At 44.3% G+C, this 24,415-nt stretch overlaps 1 protein-coding gene across 1 annotated transcript in view; it reads right to left on the bottom strand.

Moving 5' to 3' along the window:
• Positions 1-484: 484 nt before the first annotated feature.
• LOC120540094 (Schwann cell myelin protein-like) overlaps positions 485-24,415 on the bottom strand; it is a 38,528-nt gene continuing 14,597 nt past the window's right edge. The window contains exons 4-8 of the mRNA XM_039770581.1: positions 20,709-20,972; positions 20,066-20,332; positions 16,340-16,439; positions 4,164-4,422; positions 485-2,075 (exon numbers count right to left, since the gene is read on the bottom strand). Of these exons, the coding sequence (XP_039626515.1) occupies positions 1,998-2,075; positions 4,164-4,422; positions 16,340-16,439; positions 20,066-20,332; positions 20,709-20,972 (968 nt within the window). The 3' untranslated portion in view covers positions 485-1,997. The remainder of the gene's footprint in view (positions 2,076-4,163; positions 4,423-16,339; positions 16,440-20,065; positions 20,333-20,708; positions 20,973-24,415) is intronic.

Genomic DNA, 24,415 nt, shown 5'->3' with positions numbered 1-24,415 from the left:
AGAGGGGCTTATAGGGAAGAGAAGCTTTATGGGAAGAAGAACATATAGTGGAAAGTTACTTGTAAAGTAGAGTGGTCCTATAAGGGAAGGGGGGCTTTTAAGGGAGGAGTGAGCCCTGGGTTTGAGTCATTGTTTGGGTCCCCTTTGCCATTCTGAGAGAACCACAGGGCATCTGGCATGTACTGAAATGTTAAAGCTCTGCACTAAGTGAGACTCGAATGGCCACTCGACACGTTCCTGAGCAGACAGTGAGAGAACACGACAGGCGTCTGGACTGCCCCAGTAAACACGAGACCACCCTCCGTGATGGTGGGTGCCACACAGACAGACATACTCGGTGTATGCTGAACATATCTTGCGACGCTGCCGGCTTCTGCTGAAATCCAGCAGGCTCATTTTGTCCGTCACCCAACAACACTCAACAGCCCTGAATGACAAAAAAGGGAAAACAGGATTTGAGAATTTTGTGCAAATTTATTAAAAATAAAAAACTGCAAAGTCATCACATCGTCACAAGTGTTCCGGCCCTTTTCGCTTCAGCTCAGGCGTATCTCATTCTGTTCACCATCATGGCGATGTTTGGAGTCCACCAAGTCGATGGACTGGACCTGATGAGGGGTCTAAGGAAGGTCCACAGCCATGAAGTTGAAAGAATTGCCAGCAGAACTTAGAGGCAGGATCGTATCTCTGTCCCCCGAGCACAGTGGCCTCCATAATTCTTAAGTGGTGGAAGTCTGGAACAGCCAGACACTGGAACAATCTAAACAATCAGGGTAAGACAGGTGACCCCTGAACCTGATGGTCACTGTGGCTGAGCTCCATATCCGGAGAAACTTCCAGAAAGACAACCATTACTTCAACCCACTACCCATCTGGGCTTCATGACAGTGTGGCCGGAGGCCTCTCCTGAATAGAAGACACATGGAAGCCCACATGGGGGCACCTAAGGGGCTCTGGGATTGTGAGAAACGAGATTCTCAGGTCTGAAGAAACAAACGTTAAACTCTTTGGCCTCAATGCTAAGCATCACGTCTGCGGAAACCTGGCACTGCTCATCATCTGCACATTCCACAGGTGAAGCGTGGTGGTGGTGGCATCATCAGGTCCCAGCGGACAAAAGGAAGGATAAACAGAACAAAGTGTAGAGAGGTCCTTAATGAAGACCTGCTCAGAGCGCTGTGGACCTCAGACTGGGCGGAAGACAAAGAAAAGGCAACACAGCAGTGACTTGGGGACAACCCTGGGAATGTCCTTGAGTGGCCCTGCCAGAGCCCAGACCTGCCACTATTTCAACTTTCTTGAAGAGATCAGAAAACAGCTGTCCACTTGTGGTCTCCATCCAACCCGACAAGAAAATTCCTCCAAATCCAGGCGTGTCAAGCTCGTCGACTCTAAAGTGTACAGCTTGAAGAGTGTTGATCTCCTGCTCACTCTGTGTCTCATTATTTAACCCATTGGAGACACATCTGCTCTCCTTTGCCATCTCGTGGCACTGCCACCTGGACAAGAACGTGAAAGCTTATGCATTACCTTTGTGTTTTGGTGAACAACAACCTGACGAAATCCAGCAGCCAGTTCTTCCATCCAGTTGTCCATTTTATGAAACTGCTGTTTTCTCCTGCAGGGCTATAAGAAGACAGAGCCTTTCCACGTAGCACTTGGTACAAGAAGCAAATCAGCCATAAGTGGCATGCCAGTCCATCATTCACTCACACGTGTGCCCTCATTCACTTCAGGGCAGTCAACCTAAAAGCACATCTTCAGGTTGTGTGGAGCTAAAAAAACACACAGACGCAGAGGGAACACGCAAACTCCACATGGAAAGAAGAAATCAAAACTCTGTGAGGTCTGCCGTGCCACCCACTGTGCCACCGCACTGGAACGTATCAAAGGCAAACCCAAAAAGCTTCAGAAAGCAAATAGGAATTCTTATTTTTCATGCTGTTTTTTGGCAAAGAAAAAATATTCTAATGACATCTTCCATCTTGATATTACATTTATGCTTTCCCTGTGTGAAGGGCATGGAAGTTGAGCCTGGCTGTCACATTTTCGTAGAAGTCACCCCCATCATGTATCTGCAAACAGAATGATCAAATGTCATTATTAGGTGCAGAACTGGGAATCTGTGAGGCAGCAGGGCACCATGATGCCACCTCATCCTGGGCAAGGACTGCAAATACAGTGGAACAGAGGGAGAATGGCACCCCCTAGTGGCCAGTGTGGGCATTGAATGCACAAGACAGCCGACAGCCGGTCAAAAGACCACCGCTAAGAACCCAAGTGATTCACTCCACCAGCTGAACAACAATGGAGATGATTCTGAGGTACACATACAGCACCCTGGGCTGGTATTCGTTATGGAAAGGTGCAGGTGTAGGATGGAAGCATTTAAGGGTTTAATTTTAATGCCAGCTTATGCAACAAGGGTCTGAGATGCTTTACATCTTAAAATAACATAACATATGAAAATAAAATAAAATTATATAAACCAGAGTAAAATAGAAGGTGCATTAAAAAGTGAATCCATAAAAGTTTTCTATGTGGACTTAAACAACTCCTTGAACCCTTAATACCAACGGTAATGCACCTTATATAGCGCCTCACGACGACTGCAATTGCCAAGTCAGAAGTTTTCTTTCTTTTAGTCATTCTGGTGTATATTTAATTATTTCTTTCTTTTTTCTTTCTTTTCTTCTTTATTTATTTTATGATCTTCTATGAAAAGCTAAATTTCCCCCCAGAGACAAATAAAGTTCAATCTATCTTAGAATGAAATAGTTCCTTTTCATATCTACCTATCTATTATATAGTGCCTTTCTTATCTATCTACTATATAGTGTCTTTCCTGCCTATCAATTTGTCTATTATGTAGTGCTTTATTTATTTATTTATTAATTATATAGTGCCCATCCTATCTATCTATATATCTATCTATTATATAGTGCCTTTTCATACCTACCTAGCTGTTATGCAGTATCTTTCTTATCTATCCATCTACTATATAGTGCCATTTTATCCATTGATCTATTATATAGTGTCTTTCCTGTCTATCTATCTAATATATAGTGCCTTTCTTACCTATCTACTAGTGTCATTCCTGTCTATTATTTAGTGCCTTTTTATCTATCTATTATATAGTGCCTTTCATATCTATCTATCTATCTATCTATCTATCTATCTATCTATCTATCTATCTATCTATCTATCTATCTATCTATCTATCTATCTATCTATCCAATCCTGATCTGTTTATTTTATGAACTGCTCATCTAGCAAAATCTAAAATATTTCAAATCGAGACCATTTTGATGAGAACAAACCATTCAGCCCAACAAGCTTGCCAGTCCTCTTCACCTGGATTGTCTAAAATAACACGACGTCAAGGATCAAAGGTCCTCAGAGTCACTCATTCTGGGTGTCTGTGGTTCTCCGTGTGACTTCTATTCATGTGCAGTTTTGCCCTCAACAAGCATCCAAGTGTGCCTCCTTGATCTGGTAGAAGTACTCACTTTACAGTTCACTTCACTAATTCCATTCACACTTCAGGTCTGCCAGTTCCTAATCCACATTTTATTTTTTTCTTTATTTCTTCTTCTTCTTCTTGGTCCTGAATCCAACTTGCTGCTCCTCTCTGGACCTTCTTCTGCGCTGCTTTGTCATTTCTGAGGCCTGTTGTCCTGGTGAGACCTCACTAGTGTGTTACACAACTTAAACAGAACGTCCCATGACTTGGACTTTATACATCAGGTGACACTTTATACCTAAACTTTGTCGTGTTACAGCCAGCCAAGTGTTTGTTGTCTGAGTTTCTATTATTGTGGAATGTGAGATCATATTTTTCCATGTCTTTGTTATTTGCGCTGGTTTCACTTGTTATTCTGTAATCGTGTTTTGTCACTTTAAACACACTCACGTTGTGTGTCTTCTGTGGGTGGCATCCCGAGAGGCGGGGCCACCCTGATGTCACCACTCCCGAGTCTTCCGTCAGGCTCTTTAAGTCCCAGAGAACGGGAGCTCAGGTGAAGGTGCGTTGAAGTTTGGCGGAGTCTTTCATGAAGATTTTTGTTTCTGTTTGAATTTCTGCTATTTGATGATCAACTCAAGTGACAAAACACAAAGGCTCATAACACCCATGAATCACAACAACTGTGACGCCATCTTACCTGGCCTGTTGTGGCAAACAAGTCGTTTGCATATATTGTGTCGTTGTCGTCGTCGTCGTCATCATCGTCACTGTGATGCATGTCGACTTGGAGGTTGATGGGCTTGCTCTGAAGACGTGAGGCAGGCGCAGTTGTGGCGGTCGCTTGTTTTGGTTTGGTGGTCACCGGTAGATACAAGCCGTTCACCTTGGGCTTGACATCTTTAGTGAACTCTTTACTCTCCAAATGCTTCTCATTGAAGACATTTTGATGTCTCCTCCTGAAAAGAAAGATAAAGAAGTTAGAAAAATATAAGCATGGCGTGACATTCCGTTGCATTCCGTGACTTGGATTACCTGTAGGAAAGTTGGACCCCGTTAACCAGGTTGTATAAGTATGATAATCCTGCCTGCAGTATGTGCACATAGGGGTACGGTTTGTGTTTGTGAAGGCGCGAGCTCTCGACTGAGGTCGTCGAAGTCTATTAATACCAACCATCAACTGTGCACAAGAAACAACATCAGTAACCCACGCCTAGAGCTCCAAATGGGAAGTAAATAGAAATAAGTACAGCAACGGGAAAAGCAGCAGCCTTCAATGTGAAACGAAAATGGCTAACAAACAGACTGGATAAAACGCTGAAGAAAAGAAGAACAAAAACAGCAATCTGGAGAGTTACCTCGTATGGAGACATCGAGAAAAGGGACATTAATAGACGGGAGGCATAGGAAGTGTGGCTATGGAGGAGGATGGAAACGATCAAATTAAAAAGTGCTGGAAAGAACTGAAGAAGGAAGGAGCACACGTGAAAAAGTGAGAAGAAGATGACAGAACTAGACGGGACACGTGATAAGAGGGTAGAATGGAGGGAAAGAAATCAAGAGGATGGCCAAGGTGGGACATGTTAGACTACCGGAAATCATTCCAGGAAATGAAGAGAAGAGTACGACGGAGGAACTGGCAATCCAAAGACAGATATCTAATGAAGAAGAGGAGGAAGAAGAAGAAGAAGAAGAAGCAGCAAAGGGGGAGTGGTTCCAGGACCCCTCAAAGCAGATACCACCAAAGCTCAAGCCTCTAATAGAAAAATGGTGTAGTCTTTGTACATAACCTATGTTATGTTAAATCATCTCTAAATTATGTAATATAAATAACAACATTAAATATTCATATAAAATGCTTAATTCATATACGGGGCACCGTTGAGTGAACCGGAACTGGACGTGTAGAGCCAGAAGTGAGGTGCAAAATGATCCTTTCTGGTGATTCGATTCATCTCGTTCAGTTCACCAAAATGCTTTGAATCTTGGAATCGCTGATTCGTTGACTTCAAAAACAGCAAGAAGCTGCATTGTAGTTTAAAATCTACAAGTCAAGTCAGGTCAAGTTGAGTAGCATGCACTGGTACAGCACATTGCCGCACCCACTACACGGCAAAACAACTCGAGATCCCGGTTGGCAACCCCCTGTCCAGTCCCACCCTCCAGAAATGACCCCCTATCTGCCGCAGCCAGGTGTTATGTGGGCCACCCCTTGGCCTGGTCCAGCCACTAGGGTCCCCAACAATGAGGATCTTATGAGCCGGATCACCCTCGGGGAAACGCGCCACATGGCTGCTGTGCCATAACAGACGCTCCTTCACAATGCAGGTCACGTGCCTCATTTGGGACTCCATGAGCAACACAAAGTCAAACTAACGGTACCCAAGGATTTCTGGAGAGACACAGTACCACAGGAGTCCAGTGTTCATCTCAGGTCACTGGATAGCGTCCATGTCTCATAACCATATAGCAAGACAGAAACACCTTCGTCCTTTTGCTGAGATATCAGGAGCGCCACACACCCCTTTCCAGCGACCTCATGAACCCATGCTCTCCCAATCCATCTACTGACTTCACAGGAAGAGTCACCAGAGGTGTGAATGTCACTGCCGAGGTCAGTAAACCTCTCAACGAGGTCGACACTCTCTCCGCAGACAGACACACTGCTGATGGCCGTGCCCAAGAGGTCATTAAAGGCCTGGCTCTTGGTTTTTATCAGGACCCTCGCAAGCCCAGACACTCAGACTCCACATTCATTCTCTCGAGACCCCCTGATCAGAGCCTCCATTGACTCCATGAAGATCACAGCATCGTCAGGAAAGTCAAGATCCGTGAATCTTTCTTCACCAACGGATGCCCCACAGCTTCTTTAATGTCCACAGTATAAAAATATCATCCTTGTCTTGCGGTGTACTCCTCAAATTTCAATCCCCATATCTGAGTATACGAGAAAGTTGAGGGGAGAGCCCTCCCGATTTTTATCATCAGGGATTATTTATGTGTCTAATGTTTAAAGTACTAATAAGGAGCACTACTCAAACATTTGCAAGTGGAATTAGAAGAATCACATCAAGGTTTCAAAATATTAAAATCATTTCAGGCAGGGATTTCAATTTTGTCTTTGACGAGACAATAGAGAGACAAATGTAATTGTTTGCCATCTAGAGTTATTTCTCAAGAAACACGCCTAGCACTTGGAGTCTGTGACCCTCGGAGGACACTCGACTCCACGCTGGTCACTTGACAGGGTGCACGGACAGTCATCTTAGACAGCCCAGAATTGATTATCGCTTCATCTCTGGTGTCACCATTGAAAAAACGGAACTTTCGACAGATCAGACAGCGATGTACTGTATCTGGCTTTGGATTTAGAAGTTGGAGTCGATGTGTTTATGTTTTGTTTGTCCGCCATACAAATCTGCGTCCAATCGGCACCAAACTGGGCATGGGGCTCCTTTGTGACCAGGAGGAGGTCATGAGGTATGTTTGGTTGGGAAAAATGTTTGTGGTGAACCGCAGGGCACCTTTTCACCGACACAACGTACGGCACACGTTCCCGTACTTATCATCGACAAGATGGCCGCACGTTGCAACAGATGTTCACGGTGGTGCCATCTAGCGGCAGCTTTGGTCTCTGTACGTTGCTCTTTACCCAGGTTTCTTTAAATTGCCAACAGATGGTGCAAGTGTCCAAGTTTGAGAAGGCCGACTGCTTTGATTGGGTGAAGGGGAACTGCCGTACGGATGTAAAACGTGAAAGACCCAGTGCGCATGACCGGCTGACACACCCGCGTTTCCCCACGTCACACTCCCACACGCACTGATAGTGCTGTGTTTCATTCGCCAACGTCCGTTATATATACAGAGACTCACCATTAAAAAGACAGCATCCTTCCCCCACCATTTTCCCCAGACGCAGCAGCGGTTGTACGCCACTTCTCTCTGTAGTTACCATTGCCAACATTCATTAGATGGCATCACAGTTCAACACAGATGCTCCTTAGAAACAGACCACCTCTCCCCGCCATTTTTCCCAGTACGGTTTCAGTGCTGCTCTTCCTCACTGACTTTCCGTATTTGTGGTGCTATTTACTCGCTTTCTGACTCACAGTACGATTTCAGTGTTGCTCTTTCTGACTGACTGCTGCTATTTGTTCGTTTTCTGATGTATTGTAAATCACGTAAGTTCATCTCACCGTGGTGCTTATTCCGTATGTAATACCATGTAACACATTATAATTGTCCTGCTTTTCGCTAATATACCCATGCCACCGATAAAAAGACGTAGAATTGGAAGGTCCACTTCAGAAGGCACAAGGAAGTCTATTTCAAGGACGTCTGAAACGCCACAGCAGACACAATCCAGAGTGGAGGAACTTACAATAAAATGTCAAACAGAAAAATGTTTGTTCGATTTCTATGTTCTGTTTCCTTCACCGGGAAATTCACCGGTTATACATTCCTGGGCAACGCCGGGTAATCCTGCTAGTGCTAAATAATGTTAATAAAAACTACTGGAAATTGAATAATAAACTTCTGGAGGACACGTATCTCAGACAGAGCTCAAGAAGATCATTCTATTACAGTGGAGTCGAGCACGCTTGAACAAAACATTTTGTAAATATTGGGAATTAATCAAGTTTGAAATTAGACAGCTTTCTATAAGAAGGGGGAAAGAAAAGATTCAAATTAAAAAGATGAAAGAAATGGAAATTATTGAGGAAATGAATTTACTATTTAATAAAAACAATATTAATGAAAATGATAAACGCAGATTATCGAAACTGCAGTTAGATGTAGATGATATGTATGAGGAACGGGGCCTTCACAAGATCAAGGAGCACATGGCTAGAGAAACTAATAATTCAGAAAATAAATACGTGAATTATTACCAATAGATAAAATAAAAATAGAGGGGACTGAACCTCGGAACCCTGAAGATATTTCAAAATATACTTCTGATTTTTACAGTCCACTTTCTTCAAGTAAAACTGGTTCTATTAATAAAATCCTTAAACATCACTGGAAAACAATATTCACACATTGATGAGAAGTTCCAGTCAAGAAGTAAGGAGAGGATTTCAATTGAAGAGACCAAAAACAGTAATAAGAATCTTAAATGAAACAAATCTCCCAGGAATGAAGGCTTCACAAATGAATTTCATAAGGAATTCAAGATTCATTCATTGATTCTCTTTTAAGAGATTTTAAAGAGGCAGTTGCCTTCTACGATGACTCAAGGGTTAATTACTCTTACACCAAAATCAAATAAAGATCTTTTAAGTCTAGAAAATTGGAGACCAATCACACTTTTGAATATCGATTACAAAATTCCTGCTTGCAGACTAAAAAGTGAGCTTGACAAGATTAAGTTTTGACTTTACCATCTTGGAAAATCGCCTGTTGATTCTGAGAGAGGCTCTTTTATTTTCCACGTAATGTTTCAATAAAAGGTTACTATAGTCAGTCATCTCTCTCTATATAAAATCCAATGTCTGTCTGCTTTTCACGAGAAAACTACTTAATGGATTTAGATCGGGTTTCTTTCTTTCTACAATTTGTTTGAACAATTCTGGTTGATTTTGTGACTTCTCTCATCGTGCTAAGTATCACAGTTCGCTTGCAGGACCGATTTATTTGCATGAATCCGAGAGAGAGAGAGAGAGAGAGACTCTACAGGCTAAGGGGGCGGGGCCTCAGGAGTGGGGAGCTGGGCGGGGCCTCAGGAGTGGGGAGCTGGGCGGGGCCCCTCACTCACACGCCAGCCTCCGTTCGAGTCGCTCTACCTCTCGTCACCTCACCTCTGCTTAGCTAGCAGTACCTGTTTGTTCAGCAGACGTCACCCTCTAGAGATTGTGAAGGAGTAACGTTTAACGTTTGTGAGAGAAAGAGATCAGCGCTCTGTGTGTATTAAAGGGTAGCTGCTGATTGGCAGAGATATCACGGTGACATGCTCTTCTCCCCATGCGGGGGTGCTCTCCCGTCAGAGCTGAACACGATCAGATCCAGTGCCAACGTCTATTGATTTTTAAAGTTTGTCCCGTTTCACTACAACGTGGGCGCAGCTGCAGGGTACAGCTAGAGTAAGGCTATAAAATTCAAAAACAAATCTCGATTTTTTTAAAAACCTATCTGAAAAACAAATGTGTGAAGCGAAATATTAACAAAAACTGTTGAGCTATGAAGAATGTATCAGTAAGAACAGCGGGACAATTTCACCTTATGAGTCTGGGATGACAAGAAAAGCTTATTCAGTTGGAGGGCTGTCATGGAGTCTCCACTGCCGATGCCACGGATTTCACCTCACCCCTTCTTTTAGATGGAATTGATATTCAAACACCCAAATGTAGTAAGAAACATTTCAGGACTGTTATTTGCCAGTCATTTTCTCCTACTGTAGTTCTGAGATGGACTGCTGTGTTTGAAAGTAGTGACTGGAATAACTTACCGTTATTACCTGACAAATATTATATCACGGATAAGGTGGAAGACATTTCTTTTAAATTGACACATATGATTTTTTTTATTGCACACAGATTTAAGATTGAAACTGATGACAAATGTGTATTTTGTGAGAAAGATCCAGAAACATTCTCTCGTCTCTGTAGGGAACATCAAGACTCTAAGGCAGGAGTGTCAAACTCCGGGCCTGGAGTGCCGCAGTGGCTGCAGGTTTTCATTCTAACCATCTTCTTAATTAGTGAGCCGTTTTTGCTGCTAATTAGCTTCTTTTGCCTTAGTTTGAATTAACTTGACTCAGACCTCTTAGTTCAGGGGTGTCGAACTCCGGGCCTGGAGGGCCGCCGTGGCTTCACATTTTCATTCTAACCCTTTTCCTAATCAGTCACCAGTTTTCACTGCTAATGAACTTTTTCCGCCATCACTTTAATAGCCCTGTTAGAAGAGTTCATCCCTCTGAATTGATTCCTTTCTTCATTAAATGACAGCCAAGCAGAAATGAGATGTGAAATGAGCTAACAGAAGAGCAGCTAAACTGGGGCTTCAGGCTCCAACCAATTTCACTCCAATCACTTTCTTAACGAGAAGCCAATTCTTACTGTTAATTAAACCCGTTATTTTATTCCATGGCTTGTTGCTGCTCTCATTCTGCCACAGCAGACATTTCTAAAACTGTTGTTTTTCTGTTCCTTCTAAGAGCACCAATGCCAAAATGTTTTGGTGACCTGAGAGATCAGCCTTACCGAGACCATCACCACTCTTTAATTTCAGATGTTGTGTGATGGGTACAGGGGAGCTGGTCATGTGGTGGCATGTTTTGTGTCTCATTATTGCTTGGCTGCTAATTAAAGAAAAAGAAACAACTATGGGGCCTGAGTGAAGTTAATTAAAAGAAGTCATCAGCAGGAAAAATTTTAATTAACTTGACTCAGACCCCTTAGTTCTTTCATTTTCCATAATTAGCAGCCAAACAATAATGAGACACAAAACAAGCTGCCAATGTGACCAGCTAACCAGATTATCTGAACATAAAGAAAGATGAGGGTCTCACTAAGGTTGATCTCAGTTCACCAAAATCTTTTGACAATGTTTTTAGAAAAAAAAAAAAACAGAAAATCAACAGTTTGGGAAATTTCTGCTGTAGCAGAATGAGAGCAGCAACAAGCCATGGAATTAAAAAACGGGCTTAATTAACAGCAAGCATCGGCTTCTCATTAAGAAACTGGTTGGAGTGAAATTGGTTGGAGTTTGAAGCCCTAGTTTAGCTGGTCATCTGTCGGCTCGTTTCACGTCTCATTTCAGTTTGGCTGTCATCTAATTAAGAAAAAAATCCATTCAGAGGACTGAATCCTTAAAAACAGGGCTAATTAAAATGAAGGGAAAATAAGTTATTTAACAGTGAAATCTGCAGCCATTGCGGCCCTCCAGGCCCGGTGTTTGACACTCGTGCTACAAGGTGTAATGGACGGATTTACAAAATTTGACAAATTACTCTGTTAATCTTGTATTAAACTTAAATGACAGTGATAGATTTCTGTGTTTCAAAAGGAATGATGTTAAGTCCAAGATAACATATCTGATGTCTGTTAATAATTCTTGGATGAGATCATGGTGTAAACTAAAGGAAAACGACACTGTAACATTAACTTAACCATTACCTCCAGTCTGCAAATGGCTACGCGAACACCAAAGCTATGAAGGCCCTGGATATGGTGAATGCACTCAAATTTAAAGTTAACATAACTATATAATGTGCCTCTTCGTAAAATGAATGGTTTTTATGCCTATATTATGTACATACTGCACTCCAGATGAATGGCATTTGTAAGAATGATGTACTATTGCGTCGCGGAGAACTGACAGCTGGTGGTATGATTGACAGGAAAAGGGGTGGCGCCCTGGACGGAGGGGCGGAGGCAGAGGTTTTTATTTTTTTCTTCCCTGATGGTTCGACAGAGAGAGCCGAGTGGGATGTGAAGGTGCTGATGCCTCTGAAATCAGCCGTTTTGTTGTTCTTGTCTTTTTTTATGGGTTCATTAACGGTGTCTCTCACGGCCAGCTATAAATAGTTCAAGGTCAAAGTCGTTCATGTTTCCTTTTACAGTCGTATTTTTTTGACTGTTCCAGTAAACTGTTCTGCATTTCCATCTTCGTCCTTCTGCGTTTCTTCCTTTTCGAACCTGACATGTTGAGGTCAGGTCACTACAATACTTTAGTTAAAAAAAAAGGTTAATAACAACTGGACTACAAGGGGGAAGGGAATAATAATAATTTGTTTGAACGAATTAATACGGAAATGAGAGTCAGGAAAAAAATTAAAGTAACCCGATGGAACGGATTTGTTTTGCTTAACACCTACAATCGAAATGCTACGCAGATATTAGTTACGCTGTATTGTTTAGTGAATAACGATTTCAGCACGCGACATGGCACTTTTCAAAGATGTAAATTTGTCATTTTTTTGTCAAGATGTCACTTTACACTTCCTCTTATGCTCCTATTGAAACTTCGCTTTCACCATTTAATTGCTCTTTTTAGGAGTCTTTTTCACAGAAACCATCCCTCAGTGTTAAGTCCTCACAGCGCCTCACGGTCGGGATTGCACGACTTAACGGCTTTATTTAAATGAACGCGGGGCTGCGCCGGCCACTGTGCGCGTGCGCGTCCCAGTCAATAATAATAATGGTTTTGTCAGTTGAGACTTTAATGTACTGGGTACTGATTACCTAAAGCCAGTCCGTGTGTGTTTGTAGCTTGCGCACGCCGCGCACTGATAACCTCATCCGAGTTTAAAGCCGCCGGTGTCCTGGCTAGGAGTCTTTAGGGGCTGATGGCGGTGACTCAGTTTAATTGGACTGGAGGGGTGGAAACGGGTAAAGGAACTCGGAATTCAGTTTTTTTGGTTGTTGATTGTTTAGTCTTCTTTGTTTGAGTGTCTTTATGTTCCAGCATACGTGTAGTTTTTTTTTTTTTTGTGTTACATTTAAGAGCTGCAGTATACCGCGGGAAGTGTAAAGACGGGACAGTTCCCTAAATTGGGAGCGCTCAGAAGCCGAGATATGATTGGTGAGCGAGAAAGGAGGTGATTGGCGGAAAAGGGGATCGATCGATGTAGAGCAGTGTGGTGGCTCAGCAGTTGGTTGACACATAGCGGCTGTACGTCGTTTTTACTTGTCTAATCCATTTAATTTAAACCCTGCAGGTACGACAACAGATCATCTCATTCGCGTGGATTTTTTTTGGGGGGGGGGGACTTTCTGGATTTAAAAAAATATATATTTTCGAGTTTTGAAAGCGGGGGTCACGTATACGGAGGGCTGACAGTACAGGAAACTGGGGATTTTTAATTGCAGTTTACATGTATTCCTATTTGTCTTGTTGAGCTGAAATCGCTTGTATGGACACCCACTTAAGTACTGTAATGTCAAAAATTACATTTTTGGCATCATTGTTAGTGTTGAATGTTTTATGGCTAAGTACAGTGCCTTCTGGAAACATCCACACTCATTCACTCTGCACACGTTTTGTTACAAATTCCCTGAACCTTTCAAAGTTTCGAAATGGGCAGAGGAAACCTGGAAATATCAAAAATAAATATAAAATAAGAGTTTATGGCTCTGGTGATTTTACAGCTCGTAAAAGGGCATCTCAAAAAATAAAAAAAGAAAGAAAGAACCATTTGTTTCAACTTGTTGCAGGTTAAAGTAACAAATGACATCCGAGCACACTTGTTATTTGATTCTGCAGTGTCTGATTACACAGGAAGCCCTAGAACGGTCAAATTATCGGGGAAAATGGAGTTCTTTCACAAACAGTACAATTGTAAGGACTGAGTTGATAGGTACAACGTGAATTCTTCAACAGAACATTATTATTTGTCCCAAGGGAGAAATTGGAAGCTCATTTGATAGATTGATAGATATCAAAGGTACTATATGATATCTATCTAATCCTACCTACTATACTATTATCTATCTATCATATAGTGCCTTTCATATCTATCTTTCGCCAACAACGGACCCTGATGGAGAGCAGTCTGCTGTGGTACTGATCCATCCTTAAATGTACACACTTATTCACTGCGCAGAACAAGACATACGTAGCTTTATTGTTCTCACATTAATTTTAATTTTACTTTTACGGTTTCACTTACCTCAGGCAGCAGCAGGAGGCGTGAGCTGATGTGACGGCCTCACTCCGCTATCAGACACACTGCCGCGACCCTTCCCGGCATTTCACTCATTTTTATGTCTAAGAGAGAGACGCTGACAGTGCAACACCCTCAAAAACTCTTTTTATTGTTTTCCTTTTTCTTTTACACCTCTCAGCCCAAAGCAATCAAGCTCATCTCACAAAAAGCAGACCTACCGCACATGGCTGCATAATCGAACCCTGCACTTAATATCACAGTGCACATATATAACACTCATTTGTACTCAACATCTGCTTTTACCCCCAGAAGCGGCTAACGAACAAGTAAAAGGGAAAAATACACAAAACGTACACGTTTAAATAACCTTTGTCAAGTGTTATGTCCAGAGCAGGGTGAAATAATTAGCCAGTCATGTATTACTCAGAACATTAACTCACTTTATTTTACGACAGGTACGCACTATCACCAATCAAGAAGACTTATTTTTTTCTATATTCCTTTGCTATCCCTTCAACAAGTAATACATTTTCATAAGAACTCCCCCCAGCGTTCTGGCAGAAACTACAACTGAACACAACATCAAGGTGGTTTTGAAACCACTCCATAACTGAAGTCGCACAGAATAATACGTTTCATAGTAGTAAACTCCAGTTCCCAGAAAGCCATTGGCTTTCTACGTCACCGGTCTGCCTCCACCTGCTATGCTGCGTGAGGCATTGTAGGAAGTAGCCTGATTTTTATGTTGGAGTTAAACAAATGCTGAGTTTGCAATAGGTTATTATTATTATTATTATTATTATTATTATTATTATTATTATTATTATTATTATTATTATTATTATATGCAACTTGTCGTCTCTGTTTGTCTGGGTCAATTTTTGCAGTCATTTATTTTACCCTCTTTAATCGAACCGATTTCTTTCAAACTTTGCATGCATGCTGATCTCCAGTGACAATGCAGTTCATTAGTTTTGACTCGGGATCTGTACGTTAATTACATCAAATTAAAATTTCTAATTTACGTATGTCATACTTTTAGCGATTACACACATATGCCTTTAGCCAGCCCACATATATATGAAAAATTAGCGGTGTTGGTCAAGTGGTTAGCTTGTTGGATTTTCGATCAAACGGTCGACTGTTCCAAGACCAATGCAGACAGATTAATTAAAAGAAAAAAAAAATCATTTTGATTAATTGATACTGAAGTTTTGTCAAATTACTTCACTATGACAGTTAAGTCGCATTTTGTGTAGCGGCTAGCGTGTTGGACGTTCAGTCAAATGTTTTCTATTTTTTAATTTTACCGAATTTGGTGAAATAATATTTTGAGTGATTTGGCGAAATTGACTCAGTGTTGGGCTTTTCTAAGAAAGATTCTCCAATAGACAAAGGCACATTTACAGTACTTCACACGTTGCTGAAATGAGATATAAACCTGAATGAATGCTGTGAGTTTCACTTTAAGATCGTAGGTTCGATTCCACTCTGTCGCTAATGTCATTTCTGTCACCCAAGTCAAGGTTTTTTGTAACGTGCCGAGGACTGTGTGGCATTAGAGAGACAAAGAGACGTTGTGAGCATGCGCTGCATTGTCGCAAACACCACACGCCTAACCACCTGGATTGGGACCGAAGAGCAGTGGGGGGACATCTCAACACCACACTGGAACATTTTGAACAAATGTGAATCTTTATGTGTATGAATGACACGGTAGCCATTTGTAAAATGTATTACCCTTAAATGTGTTCCAGGAGTCTGTGCCTGCACTCGCTGAAGGTCGCCATACAAAAGCTGAATTGAGTTGATTAACTCTTTGGTTGAAACTGACTGGTTTTGTTTTGGGCAGTCCCCCCCCAAAAGATGATGTCACAAACATGTGCCTGGGGAGCAACTTATAGGCTTAGTTAGTGACAATTTTACCCCGGGCCACCTGTGGGCGTTAAGCAGTAACAGTATCTCTTCTTCTTTCCCTGATGTGCCACCATCTATGAAGCTACTTCCGGAAACATCCCAGCTGTGTCCTCCTCTTCTTCCCAGTAAACATCCTAACTGGAGACACCACCATCTTAATTGGGGCAGACTCAATCGCCACAATGGGGCTAGTCTCAGGTGAAATGCCTACGACACGTTTTCTTTTGTGCCCTTTCAATATACGGGGTTTGCCTACGGGTTCTCTTTACGATGGTGACACCCAACCTACACTGCCTGTGACTCTGAGCAGAATGGAAGGGTCTTTCTCTTTTGTTTTTTTTTTTACTTACCAGAGTGGCCACTTCTTGTACACCAGGACTCCGATCACAATGATCACCGCCACCAAGAGGAAGGGCACCACGATGGCAACGGCAGGGCTGCTTGAGTGACCTGTTGGGATGACAATGGCAGCAGAGACATTAGCCTGAACCGAGTAGCAGTGATTAGACTTGACTTCTTTTACTCTTAAGAGTTCAGAATGGCACTTTAGACAACTGGACGTGTCTTGAATGTGTCTTGTGGACCACCAAGGGGGCATGCGGCTCCCCGAGTTCAAGTTCAACACAGCACACGATTATTATTCAGTGGGGAAGCGTTTTCTGTTGCCCCGTACTTCACAGCACGGTAACGTACAAAGCATCAAATATACAATACACAGGCCTTTTCTGCCTCTCTGAATTCTTCACTCTTCTTCCTCCTCCTCTTCCTCCTGACTCTGGCTCCAGGAGTAGTGGGTGGCTGCTGGCTCCGTTTATAAGGCACCCAGAGGTGCTCCAGGTTCTTGTAGATCTACTTCTGGGTGTGGTAAAAGTGCTGCCAGCCAAGGGCTCAGCAGTTATCCAAGTGTCTCCTAGTGGTGGCCACGGGCACCAGCAGGGTTGAGCTTCCATACTCCAAACCCCATGCCACTGCTGCACACCATGGCTGGGGGCTACCCTTTAACGCTCCAGATGAGGTAATGGTCTGGATATACCCTCTCAGTCAGACTTTCTATTATAGGGGCATCCCATTCGGGCAAGGGATGCCTGTCACTAGTTTTCCCCTTTTTGTTTCTTGTTCTGAGAGTTGTCTCGTCTCAAAGTGTGGAGAATTTTGATCAAGGATCAATCAAAACGCTTCGTTATCAGTTTTAGTGCTCTTAGCTATGAAAAGTCAAGGCCTGAAAGAGCATTAAAAAGGACACCATTTATTTGGCAGAAAGGCCCCTGCCAGCCTGCCTGCCATTTCACTTGCTTTGTTTTGAACTTCTGTGAGTCGAGGTCGTCGTGTTCTCTGAAGAAGCAAGCAGGCATTTTGTTTTGGGAAAGCGGGTGCGGAGCTTCTCACTGATGGAGGACGAAAGAAACTGTTCGGTACTGACCCCTACTCTCTTTTCTGTTTCTTTTTCCACGCCACCTCCACCTACTCAAAGCTTCATGATGCTCCAACAATGATGGACGGATTAAAAGGCAGAAGTCTACGTGACCATCATCATCATCAAGCCCTTCCGTGAGAATCCTAAATCCAAAGAGGACTGTTTCATTTATGTTAGGTAGAATGCCCAGAGGGGACTGGTCAGGGGGTCTCATGGTCTGAATCCCTACAGATTTTATTTTTTCTCCAGCCGTCTGGAGTTTTTGTTTTTCTGTCCCCTGGCCATTGAACCTTACTCTTATTCGATGTTAATTAATGTTGATTTATTTTGTTTTATAATTGTGTCTTTCATTTTTCTATTCTTTAATACGTAAAGCACTTTGAGCTACTGTTTGTATGAAAATGTGCTATAGAAATAAATGTTGTTGTTGTTGTTGATAGTGCCTGTGTGGCACTCAAATGGCATTTAGAAGTATTAGTGCCAGTCCAGTCAGTCATTTGGAGGGGAGCCTATGCACTTTTGGCCATTTATTGTATTATAAGTGTTTATTTTTTTTATATATATATATGAATCAATTTTGGACGGCATGGTGGCGCAGTGGGTAGTGCTGTTGGGAGACCCATAAGGGTTCGCTTCCTGGGTCCTCCCTGCGTGGAGTTTGCATGTTCTCCCCGTGTCTGCGTGGGTTTCCTACCACAGTCCAAAGACATGTAAGTTAGGTGATTGGTCATCCTAAATTGTCCCTGGTGTGTGCTTGGTGTGTGTGTGTGTGTGTGTGCGCCCTGCGGTGGGCTGGCACCCTGCCCGGGGTTTGTTCCTGCCTGGCGCCCTGTGCCGGCTGGGATTAGCTCCAGCAGACCCCCGTGACCCCGTGTTAGGATATAGCGGGTTGGACAATGATTGACTGACTTACTAAATCAATCTTTAGTAAGCCAAGAAAATGAAATTTAAAAAGTCCCCACTTTCAGAAGAGTCCCTGAGCGCACAGCAGTGTGACGCCACTTGATGTTTCTCCTGCTGTTCTTGTGCAGCTTTTCGGATTTCCCCGTTGGCGCTGGTTTCTTCTGCTTTATATTAATCTTGTATTTGTATTCCCAAAGGTTTTAAATAGTTGACAGAAATTCAAAATGAATCCTTTTGTCAGTTGTGTCTCCTTTATGTCGTTTCTCTAAATCTTCCTGTTTGTTGCAGTTTTCTTTATTTGATTTAATAAACAACTTCATTTTTAAGTCAAGTGGCTCCTTTTTTTTGTTGTTTGACGTCGTTGGCAGAGGTGGAATTCAAAAGACTATCAAAATCTGGAGTTCCTATTGGTGGCCTGGGGCACAAGGAGGTGCCAGTCCATCACCTGGCACTCGGGTTCACTTGTACAGTGCCCAGTTTAGAGTCCCCAGCCAACATGGTACAAAATGGAGAGAATGTGAAAGTCCGTGGACACGGTGATCAGACTGGGATTTGAACCCCGAACTGTGCTGGCGTGCTGTGTGACACCAGTACTAATTAACCCTTTCATGTAAAGCCCGTCTCTTTATGCTGTTGCACAAAAAAACTCCACTTGATGTTACCGTGGAAGGGTTACGGTGGGTAGGACTGGCAAGCCTTGTGGGGCTGAATGGCCTCTTCTCATCTCAATTGTCCTCATGTTACGTGTGTCCGGTGAGAATGGCTACCCGTTCAGATGCTGAAACCTCGTGCCCTTCCAAGAGCCCCGAGAGTGCAGAGTAGAGACGCTATGCTGTAGTGCTGCTCCTGATCTTGCACTCTCGGCTGTTGAGCCCAGCCAGGTGGTCTTTAATGGGGGTTGGATTCTTGACATGTCAGGTGGGACTCTGCTCTACCAGCCAATGAAGTTGTGCAGCTTGTCAAGCTCAGCTCACTGAGTTGCACGAGATTTCTGAGGACAAAGAAATTTATTGCTGAGCAGGCAGGAACAGTCTCGAGGCTTTATTTGAAACAGGTGTTTTTCTTCACAGATTTACAAGCAGCAATGCGGGCCGTCGTCCACCCTCAGCTCCCTTCTTCAGATTGAAAGAATTTAAAGCTTTATTCCTCAAGTCGGTTCAGCGGCTCGGAAGCGGCGACTGGGGTAGACGCAGTCTGAAGAAGAGAAATAGGACAGAGAGAGCAAACGGGCAGGTCAGTGCCTGGCTGTAAATGTTGCAAACATCGTGCAACAGGCGTGTTACGCGGTAAGCCTGCAAACCCTCAGCTGATCCCACAGAAGGGCAGTTAAGATTCTGTTAGTTTTCCATCAACATGTCGTCTATGAAGGAAGTTTTCGAAGGGCATTGTGTTACTTGTCGTTGGTTTACTGTTTAACCTGCGTGGCCACCGCTGGCCGTCTGGAGGTAAACACCGCAGAGTAGCCTCAGTGCCGTCTTTGTCCGACTGCCATCGGAGGGGCCAAATTGGCGGATTTATCGGTCACAAAATGAGCATGCTCCATATATGGATGTTTCAGGGCGGGGTTTGAGGCGTGGTCACGTATGCACGTTTACAAGATGATTGTGATTTATGAATTGTGTAGAAATGTGCATATGCCAGGTTTTATCAATCGGATCCCAAGTTTTCACCCTCGAATCCATGGCAAGTTTTATAAATGAGGCCCCTGGACTGACGGTCAGCAGTCATCACGATCGGACGCCATTCCCGTGGTACTCACCTGATGCCATTGGCAGTTGGAGCTCTCGCTCTCCATGCTTGTTTGAAGCGTAACAGGAAACCACAAACGGGGTCTCAGCCTTGGCAGTCAGGATTGAAGTCACGAGGTGGTCCTTTATGGTCTTAGAGATGTTAAACGCTCTTGTGTCCGACGACCCGTTCACAGCCCATCTGATTGAAGCTGGCGGTCTTGAGCTCGCCACACAAAGGCAGTTGACCTCATCCACTTTCAGCTGGCAAATGGATTCGAGGCCGATGTCCGGCATATCTGTGGGAGTACAGACAAGATGACACTGGCGGGGCGAGACCACCATTGGAATTAGCGGGCAGGACGCACAGTAATCGTGGTCACCCACCCAGTATTTCATAGATGCTAACTATGAGGGGGTGAGGGCAAAGGGATCGAATCGTCCAATCTTGGAGCAAACTGAATTCAACTGTAAACCTACAAAGGGGGGCACACGACAATAGAGTCCTCGGTATCATGCCTTGGATGCCTAGTTACTGGATTGACCATCACTAGTTACTCGCCATTGTACAAGTTGACCTCCTGCCCAACACCCAAGGGCCACCACCTTGATGGCACACTGCGTCCATAAATGACACCTCTCAAAGATCAAAGAGAAAAGGAGCTCCTCACTTACATTCCACTTGCAGTGCCAGGGGCTCGGATTCCTTGCTGCCCATCATGTTGTGCGCCCTACAGCTGTAGATGGCATCCCGCCGGACACCCGAGACAGTCAGGACCTCAGACGTCTCACTCAATTCGACCACAGAGTGCGGCTGAGCTTCATACCACTGGAACTGAATGGGCTTTGGACTCCCGTCACTCTGACACTTGAGCTCCACCGTGCTGCCCTCCTTAATGGACGTGGCTTTTGTGGTGACTTTCACATCCTTTGGTCCAGCTGAATCAGAGGAAAAAAAAATGAACATGGAGTACAATCCTTCTGTTAGCTATCTAACCATTTTCAAACCCGCTTGTGGGGAAGCTGGAGCCGATCCCAGGAACCCTCAACCACTAGACAGGGTGCCATCCCATAACAAGGTGACCCACTTACCAGTCCCATGACAAGGTGACCCCCCACACACACACTTTCCAATTCATCAATTCCAAGTCCTCTATCCTGCATGAGCACCCAGTTGTGAATGACAGTTGCGTAGCAACACCAGTTCTTACCACTAGGTGGTGCTACAGGTAAAAGCAGCTTTCTGTAGGAGCCTAAACTATTTAGAGTAAAGCAATGAAGAATGATCAAATAATATAGAAGGAGTCTGCGAATTTAACAAGGTTTGTGACCAACAGGGGGCAGCACTTGCAAAAGCAGGTATTTACAGGACCCCGGAACTGTTTAAAATAAATATTCCCAGAGACTCGGGTTTGCTTCCCAGGTCCCGGGTTTGCATGTTCTCCCCGTGTCTGCGTGGGTTTCCTCTGAGTTCTCCGGTTTCCTCCCACAGTCGAAAGACATGCAGGTTAGGTGCATTGGTGATCCTAAATTGTCTCTAGTGTGTGCTGTGTGTGTGTGTGTGTGCCCTGTGGTGGACTGGCACCCTGCCCGGGGGTTTGTTTCCTGCCTTGCGCCCTGTGTTGGCTGGGATTGGCTCCAGCAGACCCCTGTGACCCTGTAGTTAGGATATAGTGGGTTGGATGGATGGATGGATGGATGGATTAATATAATTTCAGAGTAACAAAGTTAGCAGAGATTAAGATGGAGTTTCCCTGCAGTAGGTTTGCACTTGTCAAAGACTGTGTTAGGTGACACCCTGTTTGAGGTTCACCAACCTCATTCTATGGTTGATGCAGCATCGGGCGCTCTGCTTAGATGGCAGCAGGACTTCTACATGGCATCCAGGGGTTCAGGAGGTGGACATAATTCTAATGTAGCATCTGGAAGTACCCATGATTGGGGCTTGAAGGTAAGAACTTTTCACCTTTTGAATTGTTTTTATCCCATCCACTAGAGGGAGCTCTGCTTAAATGGCTCCAAGGTTTCTACATGGGTCAGAGAAGGCAGAAGTAATTCTCAGGAGACATCTGGCAGTACCCACGGCTGAGACTTGAAGGTAAAAGGTGAAAAGTTACTGCCATTGGATACTTGGAAGGGGCTCATGGCTGTGATTTTGTTGAAGTCCCCTTTAGTTTCTAACTCAATGTTTTTGCCCACTTTCGTGTCTATTCTTAGCCCCCCTGACTCTCCACGCGTCATTCACTTTATTACAGTACAATGACTCAGTGTGCCTTTCTAAATTTAGCCCGGTTTTTTAGTTCCAGTTCAGTGGCACATCTGCTGTATACAAGGGGTGACATTTAACAAAACGCTGACCTGCAAAACACCCGGAAAGGAGAAAGCCATTTTGTGACAGTTTTAATTAAGGGAGCGGAAAGAGCAGGCAAAGACATCTAAGGAGCCCACCTTCCAATGGGGGGGCATGGCCGATTTGTCCAAAAATGTAGGGGAAACTCTGTCCAGGAGCACTGGAGCACACAAATACGCTCCTTCTGAAATTGAAACGGAAAGCTGATGTGGCAGCGGGCACCCACCTGATTGCCCCTGCCCATCTTGTTGGAATGACAGACACATAACATCCGGATGGACACACAGACACACAGACGCTTATCCTTTTATTAAGGTGGATTGGTGGCCAAAAGTGTTGCAGGGCTGCTTGGGGCCACCAGGGGGAGCTCTAGGAGTTTGACCAGGCTAATGCCACCTGGAACTGCTTCAGGACTGCAGGGGTTCAAAGGACCATCAGGCTTTAGTGCAGTGGTTGCCAAGGCTCATCTGGCACAAGGGACGAATGGGGAGTTGCTGTGGGGAATGTGACCACAATGGGCACAATGGGGACACCTCAGTGACAGGTGGGCTACATAGCTGGCTTTTGTTTGAATATTTTTTTATTTTATTGCCATCCCTGTGTAATTCCTGTCCCGTGTGGTGCTGTGTTTAAGGAAGCCTTTTTTTTTCGTTTTTTACTTGAGCCTCCTTAATTGTTTTCTGGGTTTGATTTCTGCTCCATTGTTCCCCTTATGGGCATCAGACTATAATGTCATTAGGACGTGCACACATTTTTAATGGGCCATTCATTTATGGGGCTAGTCGCTGTCAGTTGAAACCCATTTGGAGCACTGGGTGGGGTGGACAGACATCCACTTATTGTCCACAGCAGTGGGTATCATTAGACTTTGATGTTGGGTCCCCCTAGCTGTCCGATGTGCGTGCCACTTTGTGTATAGACCGTGTCCAATTTTACCTTCATAAATGGTGCCCACTCAATATCATCAGAGTTCTAAAACTGTCCCCCCTTGCCCATGAACTTTCATAACAAGTGCCCCTCATATGATGGCACTGTATTGCCTAATGAATTGACTAGCTCAGTGGGCAAAGCAATTGCCATCATGTTCACACAGGAAAGAGCCCTCCAAGTTATGCCACTCTTTCAGTCAGTGGCAAATTAGCAGTGCCAGTCAGTAGTTATAGGCAGGCGGCTTCTGTCAAAATCGCAATTAGAGCTGTCAATCATAATGATTAATGACTTTTAAGCCCCGCCCCTCTGACGTCACACCGGAAGTGCCGCCCGTCGCCTCCTGATGACGTCACGTCGGAATTCCCCCGCCCCTCCACGTGACCTCTCTCCGCCCCGTTGGCGCCGCCCCCCGGCGTCGGATTGGTGTAAGGGCCCCAGTCCCCTCCCCGACTCCTCCTCGAACCCTCCCCCGGCCCCTGATTGGTTCCATAAACTGTCAAGGGTCCGTTTGACGGAGGCCTGCCCCCTGTTTGAACCCGCTCCCACCCCACACCCACCTGCCTGCCCAGGAAACTGTCAAGGGCAGTTTGATGGATGTCTACCCCCTCCTTGAACTCCCCACCACACCCCCTCTCCCGAAAGACAAGCCCGGGCAAGTGACAACCTTTACCTCGACAAGCTCGGGCCCCCGCGCTTTCTCCGGCACAAGCCCAGACAGGCCCGGGGCCTGTCCTGACCGGTTCAGACCAGCCCCAAGTCGCCCCAGCACCGACCGAGGATGATGGACCCTGGCGTCCTCAACTGCCCGGTCCCCAGAATTCCCAGTCCCCCATACTTACCGGCCAGTTCTGAAAGGCCATATAAAAGCTAAGCATTTTGTTCTATCTACGATTTTAAGACATGAAAATATCTCATCTTGGCTTCAAAAACCTGCATTTTCCAGCTCACACACACAGATAACAAACTGTCAGATCAAAGACACGGTCTGAGTCAGGCCGCATTTAACCATAGGCGCCCCACACTTCCCGGTCCCCCACACCTCCCAGTCCCCACATTTCCCTGCTGAAAGCCTAAAAGCTAAGCATTTTGTTCTATCTACGAT

The sequence above is a fragment of the Polypterus senegalus genome, chromosome 12, assembly GCF_016835505.1.
Source record: "Polypterus senegalus isolate Bchr_013 chromosome 12, ASM1683550v1, whole genome shotgun sequence".
Lineage (NCBI taxonomy): Eukaryota > Metazoa > Chordata > Cladistia > Polypteriformes > Polypteridae > Polypterus > Polypterus senegalus.
Note: the sequence above shows the minus strand (reverse complement) of the source record. Positions and strands in the feature narration are given on the sequence as shown.